The 14,986-nt window shown below is 41.3% G+C and overlaps 1 protein-coding gene across 7 annotated transcripts in view; it reads left to right on the top strand.

Moving 5' to 3' along the window:
- The window catches only part of TRIM9 (tripartite motif containing 9), a 118,939-nt gene that overhangs the window by 85,865 nt on the left and 18,088 nt on the right, over nt 1–14,986 (top strand). For 4 of the 7 annotated variants that reach the window (XM_059890679.1, XM_005211726.4, XM_010809284.3 and 1 more), the window contains 2 exon segments: nt 7,335–7,492; nt 9,163–9,301. In XM_059890679.1, the coding sequence (XP_059746662.1) occupies nt 7,335–7,492; nt 9,163–9,301 (297 nt within the window). 7 annotated transcript variants of the gene reach the window in all.

Here is a 14,986-nt window from a genome sequence, read left to right as displayed (position 1 = left end):
CAAGGACAATGTGATCTAAACAGATTCTCCTGTAGATCATGGGAAAAAAACACCCAGAGGTTTGGCAGAGAAGGGAATGAGCATACATGGGGTGGTGGTGGTGGTTTAATTGCTAAGTCATGCCCAACTCTTGCAACTCCATGGACTGTGGCCTACTAGGCTCCTCTGTCCATGGGATTTCTCAGGCAGGAATGCTGGAAAGGGTAGCCATTCCCTTCTCCAGGGGATCTTCCCAATTCAGGGATTGAACCTGCATCTCCTGAACTGCAAGCAGATTCTTTGCCACTGAACCACCAGGGAAGCCCCCACATGTGGGAACTTGCATGAAATCTGTTCATGCTCTGGGGGCCTGGAATTCGTGTCCTCAAAGCCTTGTGTGCAAGTTTATCCTCAGCAAAGTACTAATGCCAGCTTTCCAGAAACAGCCCATTCTTCTGCTGAAGTCTAAACTTTCCTCAGATGCTATTTGTATTGTTCAACCATCATAAAAAGGAATGACAGTCCACAAAGGAACCTTCAGAGATGATGACAGTAAAATTGCTCTCCCAGCCACTACAGCTCTTAAGGTGAACTATTATAATCTATAACAGCAATTCTTGAGAAGCTTTATCGTTCACATTCTAGGAACTAAGAAGAAACACTGCTCTTGGAATTAGGCCTGCACTCTCCCTCTAATTCACTATTACTGAGCCCCTGACTGGAGAGGCAGTGATGTAAACATCCAGCCCAGGGAGCCAACCTGCTGGGCGTCAAAACCCAGCTCTGCCACTGCCTCACCCTGAATCCCTCCTGTGTTTCAGTTCCCTTGTCTACAAATAGAGATCATCACAGTACCTACCTTGTGGGCTGGTGTTGAAAATTAACTGAGTGGACACATGTAAGCCCCTCCCCACAGTCTGGGCCTCAGCAGTGTTTCCACCTCACATGTGTTCTCGTGGCTCCCTCACAGCTCCCTTTTCTCCCTTGTCCTCACCACACTCTTGTGAACCCGCACAGAGGAATTCTGGATGGTGTGAGGGCTGTCAGTCTGAAGGATTAGAGAGAAAAATAAGTAAATATGAAAATCATGAGAGATAATTTGAACTAGAATGACCTTAAAAAGGTAAGACTTTTGAAAACCTTGGTATTAACAGGCCACAGTGGCAGAATTTAATTTTGAGATGAGGCTCCACCAGACCCCAAGGAAGTCAGTAAGAACAGCTACCATTCTGTGTCTAAGAGAACTTTTAGCCGGAAGCTTGATTTTACAGGCTAAGAGGATACTGAGTACTATAATTCTCATCAGGTCAGGGGAAGCTAGTTATTTAGGAAAAATAAAGATGTCCAGGAATGATCATGAATGTGTTAAGATAGTTATTGTAGCTCCACTTATAGGAATTTCAATAAAACAAAACCTTTTCTCTCGGAGTTCAGCCCAACAACTATAATGCTATCCATTTCCAAAGCATAAGAGATAAATCAATCTGAAAATACTCTGGATTCTTGTAGGCCATTTATTTTATACCTAATAAATTGAAGAGGGGTAATAAAGATACAACACCCAGTATAAAATCTGTCGTTCTGAAACGCCAGCCTTAGTCTTTTTTAACAAGACTGTAATTTTATCACATTTCCTTTTATATGCAATGTCACTTTGGGGTAAATAAGGAAAAGGAAAAAATAATTCTCAGCACATTGAGAAATAGATTCAGACACATGCAGATGTTCCCCGGTTCCTTCCGTCTCTCTCTCTTCCTCTCTCTCTCTTAATTTGCTTTTTTTTTTTTTTTTTTTGTTCATTTGTTTAAATTTGGGATAGTGTTAAGATCTGAAGATTAGAGACTAGTTAGACTTTTTTCTAGCTCCTTGGCCTTTGAACGTGTATCCCACTGAGTACTTACAAATGAAGTTCACATGTTTTAATTACACATGACACTATATATTTCAATGCATCTTTTAATTATATCTATGACTATGTGGGAAATTTGAGTTTCTTATCAGAGACATTGAAAGCATTTGTGTGATTCAAGTTGAAACCATTTTCTGGATCTTATTTGTTGATTTTAAAACTGGTGAAATGTTGACTTGCCTGAAACATGAAAAAAGGGAAAATGAAGACTAATAAGGCAGATAATGAAATTTAAAAAGTCCGAGGAGTTGTTATTTTATGGAAGGCCCTAACCAATACCAACAGTTAAGAGCAAGTATTTCCCAGGGAGACTCACTGCCTGTCTCTAGAAACCCTTTGAAGAACAGTTTGCTTAAATTTGTCAGATTTTGTTGTTGTTACTGTTCAGTCAAAAAGTCGTGTCTGACTCTTCATGACCCCATGGACTGCAGCATAACAGGCTTCCCTGTCCCTCACCATCTCCCGGCATTTGCCCAAGTTCATGTCCATTGAATCAGTGATGCCATCTAACCATCTCATCCTCTCTCACCCTCTTCTGCCTTCAATTTTTCCCAGGATCAGGTCTTTTCCACTGAGTCAGCTCTTCACATCAGGTGGCCAAAGTATGGGACCTTTAGCTTCAGCATCAGTCCTTCCAAAGAGTATTCAGGGTCAGATTTTACTCCACTGTTAATATGTTAAGAGGTATTCTTTTACTACAGAAAAAATTTAAATGACAAAGTAAGTTTCTAACTGAAATAGTGACCTTAAATTAACCTCTAGTTAAGTAACAGGTTCCTGTGATGTGCTTAGTCGCTCAGTCATATCCAGCTCTTTGAGACCCATGGCCTGTAGCCCACCAGGATTCCATGTCCATGAGGATTCTCTAGGCAAGAATACCAGAGTAGGTTGCCATGCCCTCCTCCAGGGGAACAGGTTCCTAGATGATATCTATTATGCATAGAAAGTCACTAGAATCATTCAAAGGAGTTCTGTCTTCTGCCTCTTCTTTCCAGCCAGTCCTGTAGTCTATTTAGTGAATGAAAGTGAAAGTGTTAGTCGTGTTAGTCAGTCTTTGCAACCGCATAACTGTAGCCTACCAGGCTCCTCTGTCCATGAAATTCTTCAGGCAAGAATACTGGAGCGGATCATAAGGCAGTTCTATTTCCAGTTTTTTAAGGAATCTCCACACTGTTCTCCATAGTGGCTGTACTAGTTTGCATTCCCACCAACAGTGTAAGAGGGTTCCCTTTTCTCCACACCCTCTCCAGCATTTATTATTTGTAGACTTTTGGATCGCAGCCATTCTGACTGGTGTGAAATGGTACCTCATCGTGGTTTTGATTTGCATTTCTCTGATAATGAGTGATGTTGAGCATCTTTTCATGTGTTTGTTAGCCATCTGTATGTCTTCTTTGGACAAATGTCTATTTAGTTCTTTGGCCCATTTTTTGATTGGGTCGTTTATTTTTCTGGAGTTGAGCTGTAGGAGTTGCTTGTATATTTTTGAGATTAGTTGTTTGTCAGTTGCTTCATTTGCTATTATTTTCTCCCATTCTGAAGGCTGTCTTTTCACCTTGCTAATAGTTTCCTTTGATGTGCAGAAGCTTTTAAGGTTAATTAGGTCCCATTTGTTTATTTTTGCTTTTATTTCCAATATTCTGGGAGGTGGGTCATAGAGGATCCTGCTGTGATGTATGTCAGAGAGTGTTTTGCCTATGTTCTCCTCTAGGAGTTTTATAGTTTCTGGTCTTACGTTGAGATCTTTAATCCATTTTGAGTTTATTTTTGTGTATGGTGTTAGAAAGTGGTCTAGTTTCATTCTTTTACAAGTGGTTGACCAGATTTCCCAGCACCACTTGTTAAAGAGATTGTCTTTAATCCATTGTATATTCTTGCCTCCTTTGTCAAAGATAAGGTGTCCATATGTGCGTGGATTTATCTCTGGGCTTTCTATATTTTATTCCATTGATCTATATTTCTGTCTTTGTGCCAGTACCATACTGTCTTGATAACTGTGGCTTTGTAGTAGAGCCTGAAGTCAGGTAGGTTGATTCCTCCAGCTCCATTCTTCTTTCTCAAGATCGCTTTGGCTATTCGAGGTTTTTTGTTTTTCCATACAAATTGTGAAATTATTTGTTCTAGCTCTGTGAAGAATACTGTTGGTAGCTTGATAGGGATTGCATTGAATCTATAAATTGCTTTGGGTAGTATACTCATTTTCACTATATTGATTCTTCCAATCCATGAACATGGTATATTTCTCCATCTACTAGTGTCCTCTTTGATTTCTTTCACCAGTGTTTTATAGTTTTCTATATATAGGTCTTTAGTTTCTTTAGGTAGATATATTCCTAAGTATTTTATTCTTCCCATTGCAATGGTGAATGGAATTGTTTCCTTAATTTCTCTCTCTGTTTTCTCATTATTAGTGTATAGGAATGCAAGGGATTTCTGTGTGTTGATTTTATATCCTGCAACTTTACTATAGTCATTGATTATTTCGTAATTTTCTGGTGGAATCTTTAGGGTTTTCTATGTAGAGGATCATGTCATCTGCAAATAGTGAGAGTTTTACTTCTTCTTTTCCAATTTGGATTCCTTTTATTTCTTTTTCTGCTCTGATTGCTGTGGCCAAAACTTCCAAAACTATGTTGAATAGTAATGGTGAAAGTGGGCACCCTTGTCTTGTTCCTGACTTTAGAGGAAAGGCTTTCAATTTTTCACCATTGAGGATAATGTTTGCTGTGGGTTTGTCATATATAGCTTTTATTATGTTGAGGTATGTTCCTTCTATTCCTGCTTTCTGGAGAGTTTTTATCATAAATGGATGTTGAATTTTGTCAAAGGCTTTCTCTGCATCTATTGAGATAATCATATGGTTTTTATTTTTCAATTTGTTAATGTGGTGTATTACATTGATTGATTTGCGGATATTGAAGAGTCCTTGCATCCCTGGGATAAAGCCCACTTGATCATGGTGTATGATCTTTGGAAACCAGAAGGGAAAGAGACATGTGTACCCCAATGTTCATCGCAGCACTGTTTATAATAGCCAGGACATGGAAGCAACCTAGATGTCCATCAGCAGATGAATGGATAAGAAAGCTGTGGTACATATACACAATGGAGTATTACTCAGCCATTAAAAAGAATACATTTGAATCAGTTCTAATGAGGTGGATGAAACTGGAGCCTATTATACAGAGTGAAGTAAGCCAGAAGGAAAAACATAAATACAGTATACTAACGCATATATATGGAATTTAGAAAGATGGTAACAATAACCTGGTGTACGAGACAGCAAAAGAGACACTGATGTATAGAACAGTCTTATGGACTCTGTGGGAGAGGGAGAGGGTGGGAAGATTTGGGAGAATGACATTGAAACATGTAAAATATCATGTATGAAACGAGATGCCAGTCCAGGTTCGATGCACGATACTGGATGCTTGGGGCTAGTGCACTGGGATGACCCAGAGGGATGGTATGGGGAGGGAGGAGGGAGGAGGGTTCAGGATGGGGAACACATGTATACCTGTGGTGGATTCATTTTGATATTTGGCAAAACTAATACAATTATGTAAAGTTTAAAAATAAAATTAAATTAAAAAAAAAGAATACTGGAGTGGGTAGCAATTCCCTTCTCCAGGGGATCTTCCCGACTCAGGGATTGAACCTGGGTGTCCTGCATTGCAGGCAGATTCTCTACCGTCTGAGCCACCAGGGAAGCCCAAAGCAGTGCATTTCCTCCAAATCTAGATGTTCTGGGACCTCTGAGGCTGCAAAGGCATTGTTCTCTGATAAGATTCCATTCTTGTGCCATTGAAACTCAAAACAGGATTTCCTTTCATAAACTGGTCACCTCCAATTCACTGGTCATAATTTTGATTTAATTATGTTTGATGTGTTAACTTAGACATGGTTTTCTTGTAATGTATCAGCCTTCTTAAGTATAATAGACCTGCTTCACCTTTACATCTCTTATATTCTAGTCCCTGCTTTTGTTTTCTAGGTTATCCACCATAAAACCTTTTTCTAAGCCGCTGTTAAAGTAACTTTCTTCTTAGTTGGGGTGACTGGCAAGGAACAGATTTAATTTAGGGCATGACACTCTGAGTTCAGTTTTGGTACAGCATACCAAGTATTCCACAATTAACATTTGTTCATCTGAATGTCCCTGGACGTGGTCCAAACCATTCTTTCCCATGTTAAAAGTGCTACAAAAATAAAATCATGTTTTAGTGCTGAAAACAATTTTTAAGCAGTTAGTGAAAACACTGCTCCCAGATTCATCAATTGAGTTCATACCTTAGGAACTAGGATTATTCATTCCCTGATATTTGTATGTCTATATGATTGAAGGCTCTATTAATCTGCAGTTTTCATACAAGACTCAGCACAGAAGGGGGAGGGGGTATTGAGACTAGTAACACTGTGACAGATTTTCACAAGGTCAGGAGGACACTCTGACCCTCCCTGCTAGCCCCCATCTGTTCCCATAGTATTCTCCGGCTCACAGTTGACTGCTAAACACCAACACAAAAACAGACTTGGGCTAGTGCCATTTTCAAGGCATATGCTATGCTAAGTCACTTCAGTCGTGTCCGACTCTGTGTGACCCCATAGACGGCAGCCACCAGGCTCCCCCGTCCCTGGGATTCTCCAGGCAAGAACACTGGAGTGGGTTGCCATTTCCTTCTCCAGTGCATGAAAGTGAAAAGTGAAAGGGAAGTCGCTCAGTCGTGTCCGACTCTTAGCGACCCCATGGACTGCAGCCTACCAGGCTCCTCCATCCATGGGATTTTCCAGGCAAGAGTACTGGAGTGGGGTGCCATTGCCTTCTCCGTTTCAAGGCATAGCTACCTGGAACGAATGCTGTCAAATTCCTCAGAAGTTTCAAAACTGAGAAATCACTTTTGTATCCCTTGGTACCAAATTTTCACAAATCCACAGTTGTAGCTAGTTATGTGCACAAAATCTTAAGTGGAATCACTAATAAAAAATGAAAGAAACTTAGACATGTACGTAGTGGTTTCAGAGTTGTTTCTCAGCATAGGCAGTCCCCATTTTATTAAATGCAGTTTAAGTTTCAGAGTAACTTTACGATACATGTATCAACCATGTTATGGATGAGCTAGGCTGTAGTGGGCAAAATGGGAAATCCGGACGACACGGCAAACATTTCCCTGAGGGCTGAGGCCTTCCATGCTGAAGGGGATGAGAATACAGCAGTCGTCTCCCCTCTGGTTAAGGTAGGAAACGCTGCTGTGAGCTTGGAAAGGCACCAGTGAAGAAACGCTCGCCACGCCTGGAGGCTCTGTGAGGCAGATCCTATTCAGGTTCCCTCGCTCCCCAGGCTAGGAACTTAGTCCAGCCACTTGTTTACAAGTGGGTGTTGAGCATTCCTAGATGCTGAAGTGTTGACAGCTCCACAGAAGTCAGGGTTACACTAATTTCTGTTTAGCTTCCTCTCCAGTCCCAGCGACTCCCATCCTGCAGCTGGAGGACTGCTGCACCCACAACAATAGCGCCACGCTGTCTTGGAAACAGCCGCCTCTGTCCACGGTGCCCGCGGAAGGATACATTCTGGAGCTGGATGACGGCAATGGCGGTCAGTTCCGGGTAAGTGGAGAACCTGCTGGTTGACGGTTTAATCGCAAAGTCGGACTCTTTGCCACCCCGTGGACTGCAGCCCAGTAGGCTCCTCTGTCCATGGCATTTTCCAGGCAAGAATACTGGAGTGGGTTGCCAAACCTACTTCTTCTTAACCAAATTGGTGACGACCACAGAGGACCCACCTCAGAGCCTCAGACCCAACCTAGCAGGGCCTGCACACCCTTCATCTGAGGCCTTCATCCTTGTCCCATCAAAGAAGGATGAAGGAGTCCCGGAACAGCAATTGCCCCTCCCTTCTGAAGAGAAAGTACCTACAGTCCTGCAAGCTCTGAAATCAGGCTGCCTGCCTTCCAGTCCCAACCGCGCCCCTAAAGCTGTGGGAATGTGCCCGTTTCTCACCTCTTTGAGCCTTCAGATCCTCATTTGTAAAAGTGAAGTCGCTCAGTCGTGTCCGACTCTTTGCGACCCCATAGACTGTAGCCTACCAGGTTCCTCTGTCCATGGGATCTTCCAGGCAATAGTACTGGAGTGGATTGCCATTTAATGATAACATGTGCCTCATGCATTGTTGTTAAGAGCCAATTGGATCATTCGTATAAAATTCTTAGCATACTGAAGCCCCAGCCACCAGTCTTCCTAGCATCCCCCTAAGGAGATGTCATTTTGAGGCTGTGCTCAAATTTGGACTAAAATTATCTTTACTCATTACATCAGCATAATGTTGCAACATGTACAGCTAAAGAGGGAGGTAAATACCTAACCTATGCTAATGATGCATTATGCTAGGATTTATTTTAAGCTTTTGAAATATCACTCTTCCTCCCTTCCCTGTTTCCTCCCTCTTCACTCTGTACTATGAGGAAAAATCTGAAAAGTCATAATTTCCCTTCCTGCACTTCGAAACTCTTTTGCTTTGAATGTCATCTTTGTGACAATTCCTGAAGCTATCAGTGGTTTATAAACATACCAGAGAGACCACATTCATGTTTCCAAACCTGTTTTTTAAATATAAATCATACTGGTGAATAAAGAGCTCAGTAGGTATAATATACTGAATAAATGTCAGCTTAATAAGGATAATGCTATCTGTGGTGGTGGTGGTTTAGTCACTCAGTCTTGTCTGACTCCTGTGACCCCAAATACCCAGTTTTAATCTTTGAAGCCCTATTTGCTAATAACTAGCATTCAGTGAGCTGACAGACCCATGCTAAATACAAGGCACTACGCTAGTCAGTTTGCACATATGACCTTATATAATCTACACACCAACCTCACAAGATAGGTTTTTTTGTCCCAGTTTTACAGAGAAGGAAACTGAAGCTAAAAGAGGTCAGTTCAGAGCCCAGTATTTCACAGGATGAGTCAGATCAGGCAGACCCCAAAGCACCTTCTCTTATCCATCCTGCAACACTTGCCTCCTGAATAACTTAGAACAAAGTATTGTATTAGTCGCTAAGTCATGTCTGACTCTTTGTGACCCCATGGACTGTGGCCTGTTAGGCTCCTTTGTCCACAGAATTCTCCAGGCAAGAATACTGAAGTGGGTTGCCATTTCCTTCTCCAGGGGATCTTCCCAACCCAGGATCAAACCCAGGTCTCCTGCATTGCAGGCAGATTCTTTACTGTCTGAGCCAAGTTTAGAGTTAAATGGTGGCCCGTTCTTTTCTGACCCTCAGGAAGTATATGTTGGAAAGGAGACCATGTGCACCGTGGATGGTCTTCACTTCAACAGCACATACAATGCTCGCATCAAGGCCTTCAACAAAACGGGAGTCAGCCAGTACAGCAAGACGCTGGTCCTGCAGACGTCCGAGGGTAAGGCCCTTCAGCAGTATCCCTCAGAGCGAGAACTGCGAGGCATCTAGAATGGCTGGCAAGCCCGGAGGTAACCCCACCACTGCCCACATTCGCAAGTGTTTCCATGACTTGCCCTGCATTCTGGCACAGAGCCGCTGTTTCTCTCCTGCATTTAGAGAGCTCATGGTGTGTGGACGGGATCAGACCAAAGTGTCCACAGCAGCAGTTCCAATGGCCTGGGCCGGCGGCTTCCTTTGATAACACTCTAAATAAGCTGCAGCGGAAGAAGCTGACAAGTGAAGGCCTGAATGTGCCGCGGTGTGTGAGGCGAATGTTACCTAGGCTCTAGGGCAGGCTCCCGTTGTCCACGACACACATCACTGGCCAGTTTTGCCCAGAGGATTCTAAATTGCTTTGTAGCCCTTGCTCGTATCTGAGGGTGGGGCCAAGGTCCTTTCCGCTGTGGATTTATCCAACTGAATGTGTTTCCAAGGGGTGTGGGGCCCAGGGCTATGCCAAGAGGGCCTGTTGGCCACTCCCGGTTAACCTTCATGCACCAGGACCAGGCTCCCTGTGGGCACCAGACAGGAGGAGACCAGCACCTCGGCATTACCTGGCCATTCTCACCTCTGCCAGTCCCTCTAGGCTTAGTTAGCCTGCCTGGGCCCTCTGCACAGGTCCATCTCTAGAGAACTTTTGCTTCTTGGCTATACTGTAAATATCTTGGTCATCAGAAACAAGCCACCCATCTCAGGAGAGGGGCTTGGATTTGATGGCCAGGTATAACCTCTGAGCCACTTCACATTTTCACTCTAAAAGCAATCGTCACACATGAGATTAAACCTATGGTGAGGAATTTGTGGTCGGTGCCAAAGCATTTTCAGACCTTCTGGGTGTCATTTTAATCACAGGAGCCACCCCCGTCCCATGGCATTCTCCATAACTTCCCTCTGCAGAGCTAATTATGTTGATTTTGTTCACATTCAAAATGTTAGCTGAAAGAACTGTGGTGGCGTTTTCTCCCACTTCCCACAAACCTCAGCATGTGCCGGTCACCCTCTAAAATGGTTCACATGGTTAAAAACAAGCACAACTTAAATCCCACAGCAAGGTTGCAAGGCCCCTAGCTGTGAAAACCACACTTAGGGAGCACTTGTGTGTCTGAGTGATGCTACTCAAAGAGAAGAATTCAATGAAAGGGACAAACCCACGTGACCTACCCTGACTTGGGTTATAGGGATGTGGTAGCTAAGCCTCCTCTGGGACCCTCATTTTGGCAGCTTCTCTCTGGGAAGAGAATTACCAGCTTGAGAGCAATTGCCTTCCCAAAGCTAAGTGCTAAAGCCCTCCAGGAGCCTTCCTAGGTGCCATGCAAAAGGGCCTCAAGGGGGATGGCCTGGTTTCCCATGTGTGTATACAGCAGTTTGATTAAAGAGTGAAATGCATGCCATCAGAGCAGGCAGACAATTTGTAGCAATGTTATTAATCTTTGTTCACCAGACCTAAGGGAAAACTATTTCTATTCATAATGCATCATGGAAGTCATACTATTCTGCTAAAATCAGTTATAGCATAGCAGCCTGAGCACTTACGTCTCTCTTTTCATCCTGCAGGAGGATGTAGTTTCTAAGTTTCGATTAATGTTCATAAGATTATGGTGTCTAATAAATTACAGGATTGGAACTGCGATCCTTGGTACCACAGTCACAGAACTGGGGGTCATTTTCTAAAAGAAACTAACGGAACAAGTCCTCTTCCAACAAAGAAACTGTACTGTAGAAATTAATTTCCTCCATGAATTTTATATATTGTGTACAAATATAAGGTATGTATCTAAATACAAAGAACACCCTATCATCGTGTAGATGTCAGTATTCTCTGTTACTGCACAGAAGTGATTTTATCATGATGAAATAAAGTTCACACACATACTTTCTCCATAACTTTGGTTTGTTCTATTTGTTTCTCCCTCATTCTAATTCATTACAACAGTAAGACAAGATTTAAAAAGCAAGAAAAAACATAGCAAATAGCTTGTTAAAAAAAGAGAGGTTTGATCAGTCTGTAACCATTGAGAAAAATATAGACCTAAAGAATTATACCTCATTTTTGTTTTTTAGAAATCAATGAGAAAATGCTGTTAACAGAGTTTCGATACATTAGCTGAATTTATACTTTATTAATCTCATTTCCTACCATTCCTGAAAAGGTTCACTTTGGAGGTTTTTTCCTTTGCTGCTATTGTGGGTGATGGGATGGTTGGTTTGCTCTCTACTTTAACAAAATCTTTTATGTTCTTTTTTAGCAAGAGTTAACCCCTTTCCAAGGTTCAAAATAAAAAGTCTGTATCACAGAAGGGTACAATTTCATATGTGATAGCAAGTCTAACTTGTATTTTCATGCATTTAGTCCAAGGTTGAAATCACTTGTCACTTAACCCTTTGAACTATCACAAAACCTTCTGCTGACCTAAAGGTAAAACATTATGTGGGGGAGAGCAAATGTCCACATTGTTTGTTGTGAATTCTGACCTTTTTTTTTTTCAAAGCAAATATATTTGTCTATTTGTTGGGCATTATTTGATAAGTGTCTGCTGTATGCTATGATATGGGTATACAATGTTGAGCAGAGGTCACCCCAGATGTCACGGAGTTCACAGTCTAGGAAGAGAGGCAAGCCTTAAAGAAATAGACACACAACTATTGCATATTTACAAATTACGGTGAACACTGTGAGAAAAGGAAAGGGACCATAAGGAAGACATGATTTGTGTAAGGGGATCAGGAAAACAATGGAAAGTAATTTAATGCAATGGAAAGTGTAAAGAATGTGTTATCAAAAGACATAAGGAAAGGAAAACACATTATTACCTGAATTCAAGCTTAGTTAGTTCCCTGAAAGCAAAGCTCCTGGGCATGGACTTAAAACTGCCATGAGAATAAGTCCAGCTGCAGATCCAAACCAAAGTACCCTGACTGAAGAATAAGCTTAACTGTAGGCAGTTGAGAATTTTAATGAAATTTTAAAATAAGGCCCATAGCCTGGTTATATATGTATTTCTAAATGATTCATTTGATATCCACGATGGCTGTGTCACAGTCTCTGAAACCATCTGCAAAGAGTATTTGTTTAAAATATTATATAACAAGGCTCCATTAATAAAGTCCTCAGGCTTATTCTGTGTCTTGAAGTCTATTCTCCTGCCAAAAAATATTTAGACATGGGTGAGAATAGGACAGAAAATTTTTGTTTATTTCCCCCTACTTTTCTCCTACCTATCTAAACAGACTGTACTTTTTTCCCCTTTGTTTAAAATCTGGAGAAAAAAATAAGGTAGACCAAAGATAATATTCCTAGCACTCAAATAGTTCACTAATACTATTATCTGGCTGGTAAAAGATCTTTCCCTGACTCCCCTCAGCTCTCAGAGCCAGGGAGTCACTTCATGCAGCCTTCTCAGCAGAAAAGAAGCTGAAGCTCACCAATTCTTCAAGAAATTAAAGCACAGAGAGTTGCACCTTCTGTGCAAAAAATAAAACCCTTTGCATAAAAAGATCATTTTCCTTGGACACATTCTAAGAATTACTAAAGAATATGGACATTTTAAAGACTCTTGATCTATGTTTGCAAATTGCTTCCAGATTTTACATAAGAAATGTATGAGCTATTCCATTTTTAATATCACCTTAATTCTAGTATTTAGAATTTAATTTCAACTAACAAGCAGCTTCTAAAAGTAAAAACGTTTCTAAGAGAAGGTTTTTAATTCATATTTTCATAGAAAATATGATTGTCTTGCATCTAATAGTGACATGAAATACAACATACTGAAGGGAAAATGAATATGATATAAAGGGAAGGAAAGACTTCTCAGAGAGAGAGAGAGAAATCTAAACAGAAGGAATAACTGTACGCAAGGCAAAGACTTCAAAATATGCCTTGAGCTGACTTTGCAAAGGAATCCTCATTCACTCAAAAACATTAACTGAGCATGTCGATTTCATGATCACAGAGATGCACATAGCATGGCCCTGCCCTAGAGCTTATGGGCTTTATTCTTCCTCCTCCCTGAATCTCATGGCACCTGGCTCAGAGTGGCAAAAAACTACGGTACCCCCTCGTCTCTCCAGAACTAAGATATCCACCCTACAACGTGGGTAGTCATCTTAGAATCAAGATATAAGCAACAATGACCTATGATTGGCAAAAAAAAGAAAAAGAAAAGATACAGAAGCTTTTGTGATGTTCTCACAGCAGAGCCCTTGGTGTCACTTGGCTCTCACTTACTCTTAGTTTACCCACAATTCCATAGAGTTCATTGACTCATTTGCAAAGAGTGCAACAGATTGGAGGCATCACATTAGCAGAGAGAAGAAGAATTTGGTATAAAAGTGAATTGAAGCTATTGGCAGCCTTGAGCCAAAGAAAGTAACTGGAAAAACTGAAAAATCCAAAAAATCAAAAGCGAATGTTCTTGGGGCATATGCTCCGATTAAGAAAGCCAGAAAGTATGTAATGTATTTTAGAATGATTTCCACATTGTACATTTAAAAGTCAGTATGTATTCTGGAACTCTTGGTAACAGGGTATTCAAGTATATCTCAGAAGGCTTTATGGAATATAAGTACTTCCTCCTCCCCTCACCAAATACTATGATAATAAGCCCTATTTCATTTTGTGTAGAGCTCCTAAGAACTTTCTTCATTATCCTTTAAAAGATTCTGTAAAAATGACAGCAACGTGAAAGTCTGCAAATATTTTTAGGATACTGAAATTCAGTGGAGGAATTGTATAAAATCTATCCATTTTCTGTAAGGGCCTAAGGAAAACATAAGGATTCTTTTCTGTTTATTCTAAGACCACTGTATAGACTTTGTACCTCTGTACCCATCACTACTGTCTAAACCTCTCTTCTGTCCTCTTGCTGTAGCATCCCAGATTTACCCTGTGTTTTAGTTTCTCATTGCTGATTTAACAAATTACAACAAGGTTAGTAGCTTAAAACAACAGATTTTTCACCTTACAATTCTAGATGTCAGAATCTTAAATGGGTTTCACTGGGCTAGAAGTGAAGCATCAGCAGGACTGCATTCCTTGGAAGCAGTTCTAGGGAAGAATGTGTTCTGTTTCTTTTTCCAGCTCCTAGAAACCACCTATATTCCTTGACTCATGCCCCCTTCCTCCATCTTCAAAGCCAGCAGCATAGCATCTTTCAATCTCTTTCTGACTCTGATCCTCCTGTTTTCCTCTTATAAGGGATCCTTGTGATTAAATCCCTTGGGCCCACCTTGGTAGTCCAGGATAATGTCCCATCTCAAGATCCTTAATTTATTCACATCTGTAAAGTTCCCTGTGCCATATTAGGTGACATAGTCACAGATTCTGGGGATTATGACATGGACATTTTTTTGGCAGGTCATTATTCTGCCTACCACACTCTGGGAGAAAAATATTATTCTTGTTATTCCCACTCTACATATGGCAAAATGGAGCCCAGGAGAGGATAAATGACGTGTCAGGCCTGAGCCTTTCAGCTCCAGTGCCCAGCACAGTACATTTTGATGCTGACATTAAAACAGTGCTATTTGCACTCAACCAATAGGAGGGAAAGAGAGAAAACTATCCTAAGTCTATTTGCTAAACGTCTGAAAACAGCTTGTGGAAGCAGTACTGTGTAGCTGCTTCATGTATTCATCCAGAAAC

The sequence above is a fragment of the Bos taurus genome, chromosome 10 (assembly GCF_002263795.3).
Source record: "Bos taurus isolate L1 Dominette 01449 registration number 42190680 breed Hereford chromosome 10, ARS-UCD2.0, whole genome shotgun sequence".
Lineage (NCBI taxonomy): Eukaryota > Metazoa > Chordata > Mammalia > Artiodactyla > Bovidae > Bos > Bos taurus.
This window is presented reverse-complemented; position numbering and strand designations above follow the sequence as displayed.